Source organism: Nomascus leucogenys, chromosome 3, assembly GCF_006542625.1.
Source record: "Nomascus leucogenys isolate Asia chromosome 3, Asia_NLE_v1, whole genome shotgun sequence".
In the NCBI taxonomy this organism is placed as follows: Eukaryota; Metazoa; Chordata; class Mammalia; order Primates; family Hylobatidae; genus Nomascus; species Nomascus leucogenys.
In genome coordinates, this window is record NC_044383.1 from 18,117,000 (window position 1) to 18,137,400 (window position 20,401).

General features: G+C 33.4%; 1 protein-coding gene across 8 annotated transcripts in view; it reads right to left on the reverse strand.

The window, feature by feature from the left end:
• The window catches only part of ATRNL1 (attractin like 1), an 853,525-nt gene that overhangs the window by 508,412 nt on the left and 324,712 nt on the right, over positions 1–20,401 (reverse strand). For all 8 annotated transcript variants that reach the window (XR_004028677.1, XM_030806602.1, XM_030806597.1 and 5 more), the window contains one exon: positions 7,628–7,680. Coding sequence is in view for 7 of the 8 variants with exons in the window: in XM_030806602.1 (XP_030662462.1) it covers positions 7,628–7,680 (53 nt within the window). In the remaining variant the exon portion in view is untranslated. The remainder of the gene's footprint in view (positions 1–7,627; positions 7,681–20,401) is intronic.

Here is a 20,401-nt window from a genome sequence, read left to right on the forward strand (position 1 = left end):
AGGCTTCAGAAAATTTAATAAAAATACTGATGAATCAAAGAACAAGGTTAAAATGCCAAAAATGTGACTAATTTATGTCTTGTAAGATACCGTTCAACCCATCATGTCTGCAATCTGATAAATAGAAGAATTTAGATTCTTGGTGTTTATTAAGGTCACTCTGCCCCATGTGCAAATGAAACAGCCAGATTCTACTTAAATAGCAATTTATATCCAATGGTTAAAAAGTCTTATAAAACATTCGCTAACAAAATGTTCAGTTTAAAACAGGAAAATTATTTTATTCAGTTTTAGAAGAAAAACCAGGATAATTCCATTAAATATAAGGGGCAATTCAAGTTTTAATTGGTTTCATTGTTTTCTGTGACATACTATTTTAAGTAATTAAACTGACATACTATTTTAAGTCATCTTTTTCAACTTAAATTTCCTACTTTCAAATTCGGTAGTTTATTATTACTACAAAATTCCACCATGAACTCTAAATAAAAGAAACTCTAATAAAAGAAATTCAATATAGAACAGTAATTTTTTAAAGAGTAAAAGATGAAATAAAATGTGTTCGATTACTTGGAAATATATTAAAACAATCATTAGGGGTGTGAGCATTGCAAATTACATGTATTTAAAGAATTAGCACAACAGTGAAATAAAGTAAATGACTGCAGAAAATGACTTTATGTACTCTCATTCTACTTTTTGAAATATATCATCTATATAGCATTTCTACAGCCTAGCCTTTCATTTTAAGGTTTTCTTTGTTAAAATTGTTATTACAATCAAAAGAAACCATTTAAGAAAAAAATTATACTACTTTGTGATACTTTGTGACTACTACTTTTTGTATTTACTAAGAATATATTGAGTAATTCAATGTTTACAAGGGCCAATAAAATTAGTTAACACTGTTTGAATGTTTTCCTTCCTTTGTGAGGCATGCTTTGTAATGTATTTGGTTTTTGGTTTTAAAATGAACTTTGAAAAACTACTAAGTAAATAGATTACAACTGCTCACATATTAATTTCAATTAAGTTAATACCACATTGCACTCAATTGCTTTAAGTTACAGTGTGGACTTGCATCTTAAATTTCGATCTAATCTTGAAAATTAGAATAGTTTCTATTAACATTATTACAAGAGTTATTGTCCTTTTCTTTTTTAAGCATCACTTCCTTTCAAATATTAAGCTTTAAACGTCTCACAGCAATACCAAGAGTGCCACCTAGTGCTTTATGATTATGCTTTTGATATTTCTAAAAGAACGCGGGGGTCCTATGTAATCTAGAGAAGAGCTGTCCAATAAGGTCACCACTAGCTGTATGTGGCTATTGACTAGTTGAAAAGTAACTGATTTGAATTAAAATGTGATGTAAGTATGGAATGTAAACTTTGTTTCAAACACTAGTACAAAAAAAGTAAAATATCTCATTAATGACTTAATGACTTTTAAAACTGATTACACCTTTAAAATGAAAAAATTTTAGATGTGTTAAGCTAAAAAAAGTTTTATTAACATTAATTTTACTCATTTTCTTTTACTTTTTAAAGTAAGCTACTTGAAAATTTTAAATTACATATGTGGCCCACATCATATTTGTATTGGACAACATTTATATAGAAGAAAAATTATGTTAGTTTTTATAAAAGGGTTAAACATTAGTATATTTGTAATAAACAGAGATTACATAATGTGTTCATAATGGTAACTAGTTACTCCTTTGGCAGATAAAAGAAACTAAAGGCTCAAAAAGATAGAAGAGGAATTTCTAATTTTAAAAAAATCAAAGAAAAAAATCCCTATAAAATAAATCCAGGATATTTGAAATAAGAAAAACAAAAATGATGTGGAAAAGCTAGAGAATAAAGATAATTTAAATGACACAGTAATTGGACAGTCTGAGCATCAGTAGGAATAATAATTGCACATGGATTAAAACATGTATGGATCTGTAAGTTCATTAGTGACAAAAACTGTCATTTTTGAAAGATACTGAGCGAACTTTCTATTTTAAATAAATAAATACATACATAAAAGTAGTAAAGGGAATAAATAAAAAATACAGGGAAAAACTGTAACATTTATCATGCCTGTCCTATGCGAACTGTAGCAATAAGTAACCAAAGAGCTGATGAGCGAAAATTTGTTTTTACCAAAGTATTCAAACCAAAACATGAAGACGAAATTAGAATATTATATCTTTTCTTTTCTTTTTTTTTTTTTTTTCGAGGCAGAGTTTCACTCTTGTTGCCCAGGCTGGAGTGCAATGGCGCAATCTCGGTTCTCCACAACCTCCACCTCCCAGGTTCAAGCAATTCTCCTGCTTCAGCCTCCCATGTATCTGGGATTATGGGCGCACACCACCACGCCCAGCTAATTTTGTATTTTTAGTAGAGATGGGTTTCTCCATGTTGGTCAGGCTGGTCTTGAACTCCCTACCTCAGGTGATTCGCCTGCCTCGGCCTCCCAAAGTGTTGGGATTACAAGCGTGAGCCACTGTGCCTGGCAGAATATGATATCTTTTCAATCTTGATCAATTAAAATCTAAACATTGAGCATCAGTGTGTGCCAAGAACATAAGAGACACTAACAGACATGATATGACTCTTCTAGACAAAGAAAACCAAACCATCTACAATTATTATTTTCTCCAAAATCAGATATAAATTTGATTAAGCCTCTAAATCAGGATTTTGCAACCTCAATACTATTGGTATTTTTGGCCACATAATTCTTTGTTCTGGGGAGGTTGTCCTTTTCATTGCAGGATGTTTACCAGCATCCCTAGCCTCTACCCATGAGATGCCCATGGCACCCAGGTCCCACTCCCCAGTTGTGACAAACAAAAATGCCTCCAAACCCTGTCAAATGTGTCATAAAGGGCAAAAATACCTTAACAAAATTTGGGATTTTATATGCCACATTCTCCATAACATTTTTAAAAAATTAAAAATAGCTAAAAAATGTTTTGTGGATTGGAGGAGGGTGAGGATCTAAAAACTACCTATCATATACTACACTTATTACCTGGGAGATGAAATAATCTGTACACCAAACCCCCACAACATGCAATTTACTTATACAACAGGCTGCACATGCAGCCCTGAACCTAAAATAAAAGTTAAAAAATAAAAATCACTTAAAAAAGGAACTAAGAAAGTAATTTACATTTTTAAAGATAAAAATGGAATTCATAAATTCTGTAAAAAATGATAATTTTAAAATATTATTGCAAATATAGGCAAAACAACAAACAGTATATAAGAGAAGGAAATTATTAAAGACAAAATCTGAAACTGATGAACGAAAAAACAAGATCCACAGAAAAGATAAACAAAACCAAAAGCTAATGCTATGAAATAGCAAAACATAAATAAAATACCAATTAAAAAGCACTAGACCCAAAAATTTTTGTTGAAATATCTAATTTTTATTTAAAGTTTTAACTATTCCTGTTTTAAAATAAGATAGCAATTGTTCCAAATTCATTTTTAAAAGCTATTACCACAATTGCAGATAGAAAGAATGGAAAACTTTTTTGTTGTTTTTTTTTTTTTGAGATGGAGTCTCGCTCTGTTGCCCAGGCTGGAGCGCAGTGACGTGATTTCGGCTCACTGCAAGCTCCGCCTCCCGAGTTCATGACATTCTCCCATCTCAGCCTCCCAAGTAGCTGGGACTACAGGCGCCCGCCACCACACCTGGCTAATTTTGTTTTTGTATTTTCAGTAGAGACAGGGTTTCAATGCATTAGCCAGATGGTCTCGATCTCCTGACCTCATGATTCACCCTTCTCGGCCTCCCAAAGTGCTGGGATTACAGGTGTGAGCCACCACACCTGGCTGGAAAATAATTTTAAAAAACTGCAGTCATAGGTCATTTAGTGAGGAAAAAATAACATACAAAAAAGACAGATCATCTTCATTCATACTAAAAATATTCTAAATTAAAATATAAACAACTAATATTTAGCAGTATCCAAATACTAATATGCCATGACTAAGTTTGGTTTAGCCCAGAATGAAAAGATGTTTAACATGAGAAAATCTATTAACGTAACTTAGTATTTAATAAGGTAAAAGAAAGTTATTCATAATATAACCTTGTCACAAAATAAGATAGGAATATGCTTAATGTGATACAAGGAATTTCCATAAATTATAATAAATATCCTACCTGATAAGGATATCTATTATAATCACTGTGATTAAGCCCAGAAATAGAGGTCTCAACATCCCAATAAGGGGGAAAAAATATTGAAAAAGGAAGAAAACTGTGCTTATTTGCGTGTAATATAATTAACCGCATTTAAAAATCCAAGCAAATCTACAAACACAATTTAGTAAGTGTTCACCAAAGTTAATAAATATAAGATCAATATACTAAAACAAATCTTGTTTTTATATATCAAACAAGAGTAGAAAACAAAATTTTGAAAAATACAATTTAAAACAGCAACAAAAACTGAAAAAAGGATAAATTTTACACACCTAGCAAATCATTTTCAAGGCATCAACACATAAAATCAAGTTCAACATTATTAGTCATTAAAGAAATACAAAATGAAACCACAAAATGCCACTACACACACTCTAGAATGTCTACGATCAAAGAGACTAACAATGTTGTACTGATGAGGACGTCATGGAATGAAATTTCTAGTATCAAAATTTTCTAGTATAAATTAAAAAATGTTACCAACATTCTGGAAAATCATTTGGCAGTTTCTAAAATAGTTAAGCAAAAGCTTATCATACAACCAAACTATACATTGCTAGGAATCTACCCAAGGAAAATAAAAATGTATGTTCACATAAAGACCATATGAATGTTCATTCACTGCAGCATTTTTCTTAATAGACAAAACCTAGAAAAAAATCTTAATGTCCATGAACTTATGAATGGACAAAAATGGTAGTATATTCTTATAATGTATACTGTTCATTAAATTAAAAATGCTAAAATCACTATATTAACAAAGTAAAATAGAAATTTCTGATAATCATATAAATTAATGCAGGAAATGCATTGGACATAAACACGCATTTCTGATAAAAAATGTACAGCAAAGTAGGAATAGAAGGCAATTTCCTTAATCTGATAAAGGCAGTTGGCAAAAACCTACATCATATTTAACGATAAAAGACTGAATGCTTTCCCTCTTAGATCAGAAACAAGACAATAATACTTTCATGTTCACATCTTTTCAACACATTATTAAAGGTGCTAGCTATAGCAATATGGCAGAAAAGAGAAATAAAACCATCAAGAGAGGAAAAGAAATCCAACTGCCATTATTTGCAGAAAACATTGTATGTGTAGGAATTCTGAGAGAATCGCCAGGTGCGGTGGCTCACACCTGTAATCCCAGCACTTTGGGTGGCCGAGGCGGGTGGATCATGAGGTCAGGAGATCAAGACCACGGTGGAAGCCTGTCTCTACTAAAAATACAAAAAATTAGTCGGGCATGGTGGCAGGCGCCTGTAGTCCCAGCTACTCTGGAGGCTGAGGCAGGAGAATGGCGTGAACCTGGGAGGCGGAGCTTGCAGTGAGCCCAGATGGCACCACTGCACTCCAGCCTGGGCGACAGAGCGAGACTCCGTCTCAAAAAAAAAAAAGAAAAAAAAGAAATTCTAAGAGAATCAACAAAAAATGGTACTAGAAGTAAAACGTGACTTTTGCAAAGCTACAGGATGTAAAACAATATAAAATCAAATATAAATGCCAGAAACAATCAGGAATGAAATATGTTAAGCTATCATTATCAATAGCATCACAAATTTAAAATATACAGGGATAAATCTGACAAAAATGTGAAATATGTGTACAGTTATAACTACAAAATATTAATAATAAAAATAAAGAATTGAGAAAAAATAAAAAATACAATAATTCCAAAGACTCACTATAGTTAACATGCCAATTCTCCCCAAATTCATCTATAAGTTAAACAAAACAAATTATAGCATTTTTTTTGAAAATTGAAAGGCAGATTCTAAAATTCACTTGCAAATGCAAAAAAAAAAAGAGTAGTCAAAACAAGTTTGAAAAGGAAGAACAAAGTTGGAGAATAAATACTAACCAATTTCAGGACTTATAAAATCACATTAATTATAATGTGCTACATTAGCATAAAAATAAGCAAATAGATTAATGAGACAGAAAAGAGTCCAGAAATAGACCCACATATTTATAGACAAGTGTTTTTCAGCAAAGGTAAGGTGCACAGGAATTCATTGATTAAAGTATAGTCTTTATATAAAATGTGCTTGAACATTTAAATATTTACATGGAGAAAATGAACTTCAACCCATCACCTACTATATATACAAATATTAATTCAAAATGGACCATATACTTAAATAAAAAACTTAAAAATATAATATTTCTACCAAAACCTGGGGAAAATCATAGTGACCTGTTACACTGATTTCACAAAAGAACAAACTGACAGTAAGTCAAGCTTCATCTAAATTAAAATCTGTTCTTCAAGAAAATAGTGTTGATAAGATAAAAAGACAAGTTACCACTAGTAAAAAATATTTGCAAGTCATATATCTGATAAAAGACTTGTATCTAGAACGAAGTATGTGGAAAATTCGTTAATATAAAAACAATCTAAAAAGTAGGCAATGGATTTCAACAGACTCTTCATCGAATAAAATATACAGATAGCAAACAATCCTATGAAAAGATGCTGAACATCATTAGTAATTAGGAAAGTGCAAATTAAAATGAGAGTTAGATACCATTACACACCTATTAGAATGACTAAAACTTGGACTAACTCTAAAAAAGATTCTGAAATGTGGAAGAACTGAAACTCTCATACACTGCTGGTGAGAATGTAAAATGGTACAACCATTTGGGGAAACAGCATTTGGCTGTTTCTTTAAAAGTTAAAGATAGGCTGAGTGCGGTGGCTCACGCCTGTAATCACAGCACTTTGGGAGGCCAAGGTGGGTGGATCATGAGGTCAGGAGTTCGAGACCAGCCTGACCAACATGGCAAAACCCCATCTCTACAAAAAATACAAAAATTAGCTGGGCGTTGTGGTGGGCACATGTAATCCCAGCTACTTGGGAGGCTGAGGCAGGAGCATTCACTTGAACCTGGGAGGCAGAGGTTGCAGTGAGCTGAGATTGTGCCATTGCACTCCAGCCTGGGCAACAAGAGCAAGACTCCGCCTCAGAAAACAAAACAAAAGTTAAATATATACCTACCATATAATCAGTACCCAATGAAAGCATCTGTTGTTACATAATCAGTGCAGCCTTTTAGTAATGCCCAAAATTCTGAAAAAATATCTATTATAAAATTCAAGTTTTTCAAAAATCCATCATAATGAAAAAGATTACATTAAAATCACATGAGTTTACTCAAGTTCTATACTTTGTTCTATGTTCAGAATAAAATTTATTGGTATTTTACTGTTCAGAGTAGAAAAAATGTACCAAATATAATTAAGATAATATATTTCTTAGCAATATACATAAAGTTGTATTATAAAATTTAAGAAATAGAAATTGCAAGATATTAACGACAATTTTAGTTATTCAAGATGACCTTTATTATTTGAAACTAATAGTATGCACCAATTATTTAAAATGAAGAATATACAAATACTTACAATAACATGTTCCTCTAAGTGGATTACCAACATAGCGATTTTCAGAGTCACATCTGCAGAAACATAAAAACTCATTTACTATTAAACAATGCAATTCAAAAGCCTCACGTTTTTCTTCAAGCAAAAAAGTACTTATATTCTACATCAAAACATATTTAAAACTATACCATTATTTGAAATTTCAAAAACACGTCTTTGAAAGATGTGTTTGAAATCTGAATTAATTGTAGAAAGCTTTATATACGAGAAAAAGTGAGAGATGAAATAGTGAAGAAAAAGAAAATAAACATACATGATAGGCATATAAGGAATGTTAAAAGGCAGATGAAATATAATTATGAGCTTTGGGATATGTATCCTGCCTTAATAAAGAGAAGAAGTGAAAGTCTGAAATAAGATACAGAGATATTTTTAGGTAGAAGAAAATTCAGGGAATTCATAAATCCACATTATTTTCACACTTGTGGTATTCTTTGAAATTAACATATTTTCTCCAGTTTCTACACCAATTAATCTGTATTTTTAAAAACAGATCTCCTCCGGTAAATAATTGGAAAAAAAGGTTTCTCTAACTAACCCAAACAAAATTGACTAATATAGATTAAATTCAGGAGCTCAAACTTTGAATTCACATAAACAGATTTTTAAAAAGTGAAAGAACATATGAGCATCCATACTCATGTACTCTTATGTTTAACACATAAAAATATAGTTAACTACAGCAGTGGGAGAAAATCATAAGTATTTTCAAAATTTTTCAAGTTCACAAAACCTTGTTTGCAAATAAATTGACAATGTCTAATACAGATATAGCATGGTTTTGCATAATATTTCCTGGAACGTCCTCCAAAATAAATTATTATAAACTTTATGCACCAGGGTAACTTAATAAAGTGACTTAATATTTAAATAATAAAAAATTATATTTGCATATAGTTTAAATAATTACACATACATGTTTTATATAAAATATATTACATATATTTCAACTCTAGTTAAAAGTTTAAAGAGGTAAAAGAGTCTAAAATGTCTTCAGTTTTTCAGAAGAGTTCATAAGAACAGAGGAATAGTAGAATACATATATATAATGAAGAGTCATATAGTGAAAACTTAGAGGCTAAATAATCAGATTACATTTCCAATGCATTTTTCAGCCATGTGCTAGCTAGTTTTTATATTCATAGAAAAAAATGAGTTGAAGAGTAAATTTTACTGTATATTAATTATAAAATTAAAGTCAAAATATGATAATCCTTTAAAACACTAACTTGGAAGAAAAGGACTCTATGAAACAGAGGCACTTTGGGTGTTAGGTTTTCTGTGACATTTCCAAACACCACTTTTAAGATTTTGTCATTGATGGTAGTTTAATAGTTTTAGAAATATGCAATAGAGCACCAGAAAGTGTGATTCCTATCTAACTGTAACTTTGCATAAATTGACCAATGTCTCCCCATTCCACCCTCCCCATACCCTCCCCCAAGCCTTTCAAAATCCTCCACAGCCTCTCATAACCACAATTCTCATAACCACAATTCTACATTCAACTTCTTTATTTTATTTTATTATTATTATTATACTTTAAGTTTTAGGGTACATGTGCACAACGTGCAGGTTTGTTACATATGTATACATGTGCCTGGAAACCATTATTCTCAGCAAACTATAGCAGGGACAAAAAAAACAAACACCGTATGTTCTCACTCATAGGTGGGAATTGAACAATGAGAACACATGGACACAGGAAGGGGAACATCACACACCCGGGACTGTATGGGGTGGGGGGAGGGGGGAGGGATAGCATTAGGAGATATACCTAATGCTAAGTGATGAGTTAATGGGTGCAGCACACCAACATGGCACATGGATACATTCAACTTCTATGAGATCTCACAACCACAATTCTACTTTCAACTTCTATGAGATCAGTCTTTTTAGATTCTACATATAAGTGAGATCATGCAGTATTTTTCTTCTGTGCCTGACTTATTTCACATAATATAATGTCCTCTGGGTTCATCCATGTTGTGTCCCAGATGACAGGATTTCATTATTTTTTATGGATAAAATACATTCCAAAAATATATCACATATTTTTATCCATTCATCTCTTGATAGAGACTTAGATTGATTCCGTATCTTGGCTACTGTACATAGTGCTGCAATAAAAGTAAGAGTACAGATATATCTTCAAAATACAAATTTCAATTCCTTTGGATAAATATCCAGTAGTGAGATTATTGAATCATATTTTCATTCTATTTTTATTTCGAGAAACTTCCATACTGTTGTCTACAAACAGCTGTATTAATGTGCATTTCCACCAACGGTGCATAGAAAATCCTCTTTCTCCACAACCTCGCCAGTATTTGTTATTTTTTGTCTTTTTCATAATAGCCGTTCTAACTAGTGTGAGGTGATACCTCATCATGATTTTGATTTGCATTTTCCTAATGATTAGTGACGTTTTTTCTTCTTATATCAGTGGGCCATTGGTATGTCTTCTTTTGAGAAATGTCTATTCAGATCTTTTGTCCACTCTTTACTACTTGTGGGGCTGTTTGCTACTGAGTTCTTTGGGTTCCTAACATATCTGGATATTAATCCCTTGTCAGATGCATAGTTTGCAAATATTTTCTCCCATTCTATAGGTTGTCTCTTTGCTCTGCTGATTATTTCCTTTGCTGCGCAGAAGCTTTTGTTTTGATGTAATCCCATTTCTCTATTTTTGCTTTTGTTTCCTGTGCTTTTGAGGTCTTTTCCAAAACAAACAAAAACCTTCCCCAGAGAAAGGCAATAAAGTGTTACCTCCGTGTTCTCTTCTAGTAGTCTCACAGTTTGAGGACTTACATTTAAATCTTTAATCCATTTTGATTTGATTTTTTTAAGTGGTGACAGATGGGGTCTAGTTGCATTCTTCTTAATGAAACTTTTTCTCAGCATCATTTATTAAAGAAATTATTATCTCCCTAATGTGTATTCTTGGCACTTTTGCCAAAAATCAGATGGCTATACATGCGTGTATTTATTTCTGGGTTCTTTATTCTGTTTCATTATTTGGTGTGTCTTTTTAAATTTTTAACTTTTTTGTTTGTTTGTTCGTTTGCTTGTTTGTTTTTAAGACAGAGTCTTGCTCTGTTGCCCAGGCTGGAATACAGTGGTGCAATCTCAGCTCACTGCAGCCTTCACCTCCTGTGCTCAGGTGATTCTCCCACCTCAGCCTCCCTAGTAGCTGGGACTACACACCACCACGGCTGGCTAGCTTTTTGTATTTTTCTTAAAGACAGGGTTTTGCAGTGTTGGCCAGACTGGTCTCCAACTCCTGGACTCCAGCAATTCACCCACCTCAGCCTCCCAAAGTGCTGGGATTACAGTTTTGAGCCACCATACCTGGCAAATTTTTACCTTTTAATGTTTACGGGTACATAGTAAGTGTGTTTATTTATGGGGTACATGGGATATTTTGATACAGACATACATTGTATAATAATGACATCAGGGTAAGAAGGACACCCATCCCCTCAAGGATTTATCATTTCTTTGTGTCACAAACATTCCAATTGCACTGTTTTATTTAAAAATGTACAATAAATTATTGTTTTCCTATCATTTTTCTTAACTTTTATTTTAGGTTATACTAGAGATACATGTGCAGTTTTGTTACATAGGTATATTGCATGTCACAGAGGTTTGGGTTACAGATTATTTCACCACCCAGGTAATAAGCATAATACTTGATAGGCGTTTTTTCTAACTTACCCTCCTCCCTTCCTCCACCCCTCCAGTAGGCTCTGGTGTCTGTTGTTCCCTTCTTTATGTTCATATGTACACAATGTTTAGCTCCAACTAAAAAGTGAGAACATGTAGTACTTGGTTTACTGTTTCAGTGTTCGTTCACTTAAGATAATGGCCTCCAGCTCCATCCATGTTGCTGCCAAAAACATGATCTTGTTCGTTTTTACAGCTGCAAGTGTTCCATTGCTGGATCAAATGGTAACTCGGCTCTGAGTTCTTTCAGAAATTGCTAAACTGCTTTCCACAGTGGCTAAACTAATTTACATTCCCACCAGCAATGTATAAGCTTCCCTTTTCTCTGCAACCTTGCCAGCATCTGTTATTTTTTTTAATAATTCCCATTCTGACTGGTGTGAGATGGTATTATATTGTTCTGATTTGCATTTCTCTAATGGTTAGTGATGTCGAGCATTTTTTCACCTGCTTGTTGGACACATGCATGTCTTCTTCTGAAAAGTGTGTGTTCATGTACTTTGCTCACTTTTTAATGGGGTTGTTCATTTTTTGCTTGTTGATTTAAGTTCCATATAGATTCTAGATATTAGATCCTTGTGGGATGCACAGTTTGCAAATATTTTCTCCTATTTTGTAGGGTGTCTGTTTACTCTGCTGGAGTTTCTTTTGCCATGCAGAAGCTCTTCAGTTTAATTAGGCACCATTTGTCAATTTTCTTTGTTGCTGCAATTACTTTTGGCATATTCGTCATGAAATCTTTGCCAGGTCCTACATCCAGAATGGTATCTAGGTTATCTTTCAGGGTTTTTATAGTTTTGGGTCTTATATTTAAGTCTTTAATCCATCTTGAGCTGACTTTTGTATATGGTGTTAGAAAGGGGTCCAGTTTCAACCTTCTGCATATGGCTAGCCAGGTATTACAGCAACATTTATTGAATAGGGAGTCCTTTCATCACTACTTGTTTTTGTCAGCTTCATTGGAGACTAGATAGTTGTACATACACAGAATTATTTCTTGGCTCTCTATTCTGATCCATTGGTCTACGTGTCTGTCTTTGTATAAGCACCATCCTGTTTTGGTTACCATAGCCTTGTAATACAGTTTGAAGTCAATTAACATGATATCCCCAGCGTTATTCTTTTTGTTTATGATTACCTTGGCTACTCGAACTCTTTTTTGATTCCATATGAATTTTAAAATAGTTTTTTCTAATTATGTAAAGAATGTCATAGTTTGATAGGAATGCCATCAAACTGTGGCATTTGCTTCAGCATTCAAAGGGAAAGCTTTCAGCTTTTCCCTGTTTGGTATGATGTTAGCTGTGGATGCATATATGTGCATATATGTTGAGATGTGTTCCCTCTACACCTAATTTTTCAGGGGTTTTATCACGGAGGAATGTTAAATTTTATCAAATTCTTTTTTTAGCATCTATTGAGATGATCCTATGGTTTTTGTCCTTCATCCTAGTAATGCAATGTAACACATTTACTGATTTTTGTGTTTTGAACTGTACTTGCATTACTGGGATGAATTTCACTAAATCATGGTCAATGACCTTATGATATGTTGTTGGATTCAGTTTGCTAGTACTGTATTATGGGTTTTTGCATCTATATCCATCAGGGATATTGGCCTGTAGGGTAATGCTGGCCTCATAGAATGAGTTTGGAAGAATGCCCTCTACTTCAATTTTTTGGAATAGTTTGATAATAATTGGTATGAGTTCATTTTTAAATATTTGCTAGAATTTAGCAATGAAGCAATCAGGTCCTGAACTTTTTTTGATAGGAGTCTTTGTTTTACTGATTCAATCTTGTTTCTCATTTTTGGTCTCTCCAGGTTTTCTATTTCTTCATGATCCAATCTTGGTAAGATCAGCTATAAGAAATTTATTCATTTCTTCTAAGTTTTCAAATTTGTTGGTCTATCATTGCTCATTATAGTCTCTAATGATCCTTTGTATTGCTGTGGTATCAGGTGCGATGTCTCCTTTTTCATCTTTGATTTTATTCCTTTGAGTCATTCCTCTTTTTTTCTTAGGCTAGCTAAAGCTTTGTCAATTTCGATTCTTATTTCAAAAACCAACTCGTCATTTTCTTGATGCCTTGTATTTTTTAGTCTCTATTTCCTTTATTTCTTCTCTGTTCTTTATTATTTGTTTCCTTCTCATAATTTTGGGCTTAGATCATTCTTGTTTTCTAGGTCTTTGAGGTACAACATTAGGCTGTTTATTTGAGATATTTCTACTTTTTCAAATAGGTGATTATTGCTATAAACTTTCCTCTAAAAACTGTTTTTGCTATACCCCATAAGTTTTGGTATGTTGTATTTCCATTTTGATTTTTCCCAAGAAATGTTTTAATTTCCTTTCTAATTTCTTCATTGACTTGTTTAATTTCCATGTATGTACACAGTTTCCAAAGTTCCTCCTGTTATTGGTTTTAGTTTTATTCCACAGTGGTCAGAAAAAAAATACTTGATATGACTTTGATTTTTAAAAATTTGAGGCCAGGTGCCATGGCTCATGCCTGTAATCCCAGCACTTTGGGAGGCCGAGGCAGGTGGATCACCTGAGGTCAGGAGTTTGAGACCAGACTGGCCAATGTGGTGAAACCCTATCTCTACTAAAAATACAAAAATTAGCCAGGCATGGTTGTGGGCACCTATAATCCCAGCAACTCAGGAGGCTGAGGCAGGAGAATTGCTGGAACCTGGGAGGCGGAGGTTGCACTGAGCCGAGATCGCACCATTGCATTCCAGCCTGGGTAACAACAGTGAGACTCCGTTTCAAAAAAAAAAAAAAAATTGTTAAGACATGTTTTGTGGCCTTACATATAATCTATCATAAAGAATGTTACATGTGCTGTTGAGAAGACTGTGCCTTCTGCAGCCGTTAAACAGAATGCTCTGTAAATGTCTGTTAGGTCCATTTGGTCAAGAGTGTTATCTGACACTGAAATTTCTTTGTTGATTTTCTGTCTGGATGATCTGCACATTGCTGAAAGTGGAGTGTTGAAGTCCCCTATTCTTATTGTATTACAGTCTATCTCTCCCTTTAAGTCTATTAATATTTGCTTTATATATATAGGTCCTCTGCTAGTGGGTACATATATGTTTATAATTGTATCTGCTTGCTGCATTGACCCCTGCTATTATTATATAATGGCCTTGTCTCTTTTTACAGTTTTTAACTTAAGGTCTATTTTACTCATATAATTACAGCTACTTATGTTCTTTTTGGGGTTCCATTTCCATGAAATAGCTTTTCCCATCCCTTTACTTTCAATCTATGCATGTTGTTTTATACGTAAAGTAAGTCTCCTGTAGGCAGCATAGTTTGGTCATATTTTTCTATCCATTCAGCCTCTCTTTTAACTGAATAATTTAAACCATTTACATTCAAGGTAGTTATTGATAGGTAAGGCATGACTATCATGATTGTGTAACTTGTTTTCTAGTTGTCTAGATATTTTTTCCTTTTTTCCTCTCTTAAAGGCTTCCTTTGTGGTTATGTGATTCTCTCTAGTAATGTGTTTTATTCCTTACTTTTTTAGTGTTATCTATTGTAGCTTTTAGCTTTTTCGTTACCAAGAGACTCACAGAAACATCTTATAGTCATTTTAAGTTATTTTAAACCAATGAAAACTTAACTTTGATTGCAAAGAAAATAAGAAAACAACAAAAATGGTACATTTTAACTCATTATCCCTCCATATTTTGAATTTTGATGTCACAGCTTATATTTTTCATATTGCCTATCTCTTAACAGATTATCAGTTTTTTATAATTTTGTCATTTGTTCTTTATACAAAGATAAATGTGGTTCATACAACACAATTACAGTATTAGCCTGACAATCAATGTAAGTATTCTTTTCTTTAAGTTTGAAGAGCTCTCTTTAGCATTTCTTGCAGAATTGGTCTGGTAGCCATTAATTCCCTCAGCTTTTGTTTGTCTGCAGAAGTCTTTCTCTCCTTCATTTTTAAAATACATCTTTTCTGGCTATAGTATTCTTGGTTGGCAGGTATTTTCCTTCCACATTCTGAATATATTGTCACATTCCCTCCTGCCCTGAAAGGTTTCTGCTGAGAAATTTGCTGCCAGTTATATTAGATCTCTCTTAAATGTTATTTGCTTCTTTTTTCTCACTTCTTTCTAGACCCTCTCTTAGTCATTGATCTTTGTGAGTTTAATTGTGACATGCCTTGTGGTATTCTTATTTGGACTGAATCTGGTGACCTTTGACCTTGCTATAATTGGGCATTCACATCTTTCTCCAGGCTTGAAAAGTTTTCTGTTATTATTTTTAATAAGCTTTTGGCCCCTTTGTCTCTCAACTCCTTCTTGAATTCTAATAACACAAATGTGTTATTTTGATGTTGTCCCATAGATCTGGTAAGCATTCTTTGGCCCTTTTCATTCTTTTGGTTCTTTCACCTCTGACTATGTTCTCAAATAGCCTACCTTTGAACTCACTAATTCTTTCTTTTATTTGATCTACTGTGCTGATGATGCTCTCTATTCCATTTTTATTTCATTCATTGTATTTTATTTCACTCATTCATTTCATTCACCTCCAGGATTTCCATTTGTTTTTATTATTAATATTTCAATCTCTTAAGTTTCATTCATGTATTTCTGATTGCTTCTCTGAATTTTACTGAAGTTTGAGCTTCAGTAAATTTATTGAACTTTCTAAAAACAGCTATTTTGAATTCTTTGTGTGAAAGACCACATGCCTCCATCACCTTAGGGCCAGTCTCTGGCACCTTATTTTGTCTGTTTGGTGAGATCAGATTTCCCTGAATGATCTTGATGCTTATGGACATGAAATAATGTGTGTGCACTGAGAGATCAGGTGTTTATTCCAGTCTGCCTAGTCTAGTTTTGTTTTTCTTCAGTGGGCCTTCCAGAGTTTCTAAGGAGACTGACTGTTGTGTTCCCTGAGCCCATGACCACTGCAACTCCCTAAACACTAGAGGGCAGTCTAAGCCCAGATCTGTCACAAGTCTCAGGAGGGCTCCAAGGTTGGCAGGGCTCTCCAGGGCAGATGGACCCAGGGAAGATCCAAGGAGGGTAACTGGGCTGTGTGAGAAAGCTGGCCAGGAAACCTAGCCCAGAAGACTATCCCAGTTCCCCAGACAATCATGCCTTCCAGGAGGTCTCTGAACAGGTGAGATATGTCACCAATTGCAGCACGAGGGGCCAAATCTGAGGCTGGGTCCTCTCAGGATCTACTGTAGGACAAAGGGTGGATCCCTCAGGATGTGCTGTGAGATGACAACCTGGGTACTACTGAAAGATAAGTTTCGCAAGCCTATCAAGGAGGCTCAGACTCACAGTCTGCAGGATATGGGCAAGTCTCCCTCTGGGGTTTTCTGTGAGCAGTTCTGTGCTGGGAACTCAACTGAAGAGGGCTGGAGTCGAGCCACAGGACTACTTCTAGGTTCACTGCTGAGACTGATATCAGTGGGCAAACAAGTCTTTTTACACTAGTATACACGATTCCTCCTAGACCCCTTAGAAGATGATTTCAGTTGCAGGCTCCAGGCCAAACAGGGCTGTAGTCAAATCCCTTGGGGATCAGGGCCATTTCTGGGCTTGAACCTGGAAGCAAAATTAATGCATCTATTACCTGGATGCCAGTCTGCATTCTCAAAACAACCCTCTTTGGACCTTGGGCTCCACTGGGCTTTTACACCCTCCTACCTGACTCCTGAGGCTCCTGCCAGTGACTTTTGTCAGTAGATGGGTGCAGAGTTTTTGTTGTTGTGAGGAAATATTAGCAAATTATCTCCTGCCACCTTGCTGGCATCACTCTCCCTCAAGTGTTTTCAAAGTGATAACACTGAGATATTGACTTAAAAAGCTCAAGGATACAAACTCATTTCTCTAATATGCGAGTTATAACATTTTCTTTTTTGCTAACAATATTTGGTTTATTCAAATTACATAATCTTATATTGAACTGAAAATTACTATAATATATTTACCTTCAACACAGTATAAGTTTTACAAAGGAATGGTTGAAATTTTATTTTCTCTGAACTACAAATTTCTTGGAAGGATGAAATTATATGTTATTGTGTAGGAAGTAACTTTGGCATCCCAATTCTAAGCTTTCAATAGTCAACCACAGAAAATTAACAGAAATAACAAATCAACACCACCTTGTTAAGAATTAAACTGAAAGGCTTTGCAGAGTTCTGGAAGGTATCCAATACAAGAACTACATTCTCTATTAAATATTTATAGCTCAAAAAAGCAAATTAGAAACATATTATCTAAAGTGGTTTATATTAACAAATAATAATTTTTGAAATAATTTTGAATGTATTACAAGAGTTTTCAAATTTTATGAGTTAAATTTAAACACCAATTTTTGGTAGTTTAATTCCATGTGTCATTTAAGGAAACATAGGTACCTCCAAAAAGCTAATAAAATAAATACTTTCTATAAAAACATAACAATATGATTTTGGGCATGAAACTCAGCTTGAAAAAGACAAAATTAGGTGTAAATAAATGGAAAGACATTATTTATTCTTTGTTAGGACACCTCAACATCATCAGAATAGCAATTAATTTCAAAGATTAACTTTAATGTGATTCAATGAAAACTCCAATGAGATTTTACAGGAGCTAGAAAAGTTGATCTCAATGCTTAGGGATAAAAGCAAACATGCAAAAATAGTTAGAAAAACACTGAAAAAGATGAGCTTTGAAGAGAGGTAGACCTAAAAGATATAAAATATACTCAAAGTCTCTATAATTAAATAGTATGGTACTAGCTCATAAATAGACCAAATGTATACAATAGAAATTCCAGAAACAGGCTCAACTATCATATACTAAAAATCTAGTAAATGATAAAAGTTGTCTTAAATGACTGGAGTAAGACAGTCCTCATAATAAATTAAGACAACTTGATAGCTATTGTAAAACCATCAAATCAGATCCAACCCTCATACCATAAACAAAATAAAACTCTAAATGAAGCATAAATCTAAATGTAAAAAATAAAATTTTCAAAATAGTAAAAAAAGGATAAGTTAATTACATAATAAAAGGCTTCCTAACCATGAATAAAACTCCAAATGTAATTTTTAAAAGACTAAGAAATATGACTACATTAAGAAAGCTGCATAGGAAAGAAAAGTGCAATTAGTACAGTCAAGAAACATATGACAAACTGGGAGGAAATATGTGCAACTTATGTCTCACTGAAAAAGAGCTATAATCTCTAATTCATAAAGAACTCTTTAAAAATATGGGGGAAACTAATAATTTTATAGAAAAACTGGCAAAAGACATGAAGAGACAGTTCACAAAAGTGATATAAAAATGGCTCTTAACCACATGAAAAAATATTCAACTTCACTTATAATAATGGAAATATAAATTAAAACTACATGAATTATTCTCCACAAGATTGGCAAAATTTCAGATGCATAGCAATATAGCCTGCTTATGAGCCTGTAGATAAATAGGCCATCCCATACTGGCTAGTGGGAATAGAAAATGAGAAAATTCCTATGGAGGACAACTTGACAATATCTAAAAAACTACATATGCATGTATTCTTTGACCCAACAATCCCATTGAAAGGAATTTGCTCTTAAGAAAAACCTCCAATATTATAAAACTACATACATACATGTTTATTCAGTGTAGCATAATTTTAATTGCAAAATACTAGAAAAATGTCTAAATGTCCCCAAATAGATTTGTTAACCTGTGGTACATATACATAATGGAGTACTATACATCTGTAAACAAAACAGAACAAAAAAATGAACATTTTTATGAGCTGATATTAACTGAGCTCCAGGAAGTATTATAAAGAAGAAAAAAATGTAAAACTCAAGAGTATCTAAAATACATCTAATAATATGTCAGCTTTTGTGTAAGAAGGTGAAATAATAACTATATCTATAAATATAAGATACGCATACAGACAGAAACACACATAGCTCATACAGCTTTACTTTTATGAAAGGAAACACAGGAAGGATAAACCAGAGAACAATAAAATTGGTTACCTACTGGAAGAGGGAGAAAGAAATGAACAATAATCTCCCTGAGTATACTTTAAGTAGTTTCAGCTTATTAATGTTCAACATATTTAATTATTTTAATACAATAAGAATGGGAAAGGAAAAAATTCATAAAATGAGACGTAAGCAGAAATAAAAAAGCCTAATAAACTTCAAGTGAATCCTATTTCCGTATTGATGGAAAAAGAAAGTAAAAAAGGAGGGAAATAGGAGGAGAGGTAAGGGGAAGAAGAGAAGAGGGAAAAAAGGAAGGAAAGAAGAAAGGAAGGGAGGGAGTAAGAGAAGAGAGAGGGAAGGAAGATTCAAAGTAACTTATGAACCCAAAATTTGACTACATACTGGGAATTGGTGCAGGGCAAGGTGGAGGAGGGAAGCTTGAAATCAGATTCCAAAATCTTTTATGTAGGTTTTCTTACTGAAGTGATATAAGCAAAGTAAATCTGAAACTATTTTAGATTACAATATAGAATTGAGCAAACAAGGAAATATGTTGATGTCGTTAGAAGTCAGTGTTCATTTACTGTAGAAGAAGGAACAAATATTGAGCTGGAGAAGGTACAAAAGCCTTGCAGAAATAGACCTGAATTGGAAGTTTTAGTATGAAGAAATGCTTTCTAAAATATTTATATGTGTGCATAGACATGCATATGTATGCATGTATGCGCACATATGTGTATTTATATGTGCACATAAACAAATTATTATTTCCTAACTTTGTTCACCAAACAACCCACTAAGTAAAGATAACTCAAAGAGCAAAGAGCATACCTAGCACCAAGATCTTGGTCTCTAATATGATATTCCATTACAAGGAACTAGAGCTCCAAAAGGATATACAGCTGATTCCACAACTGAGGCAGAAGAGGAATAAGATGAGCCTGAAATATCTTCTTATACCAGAAAGTAAGGAGGTATTCACAAAATGATAGGTGTGTCATATAAACAAAAGAGCTAGCCTGAAGC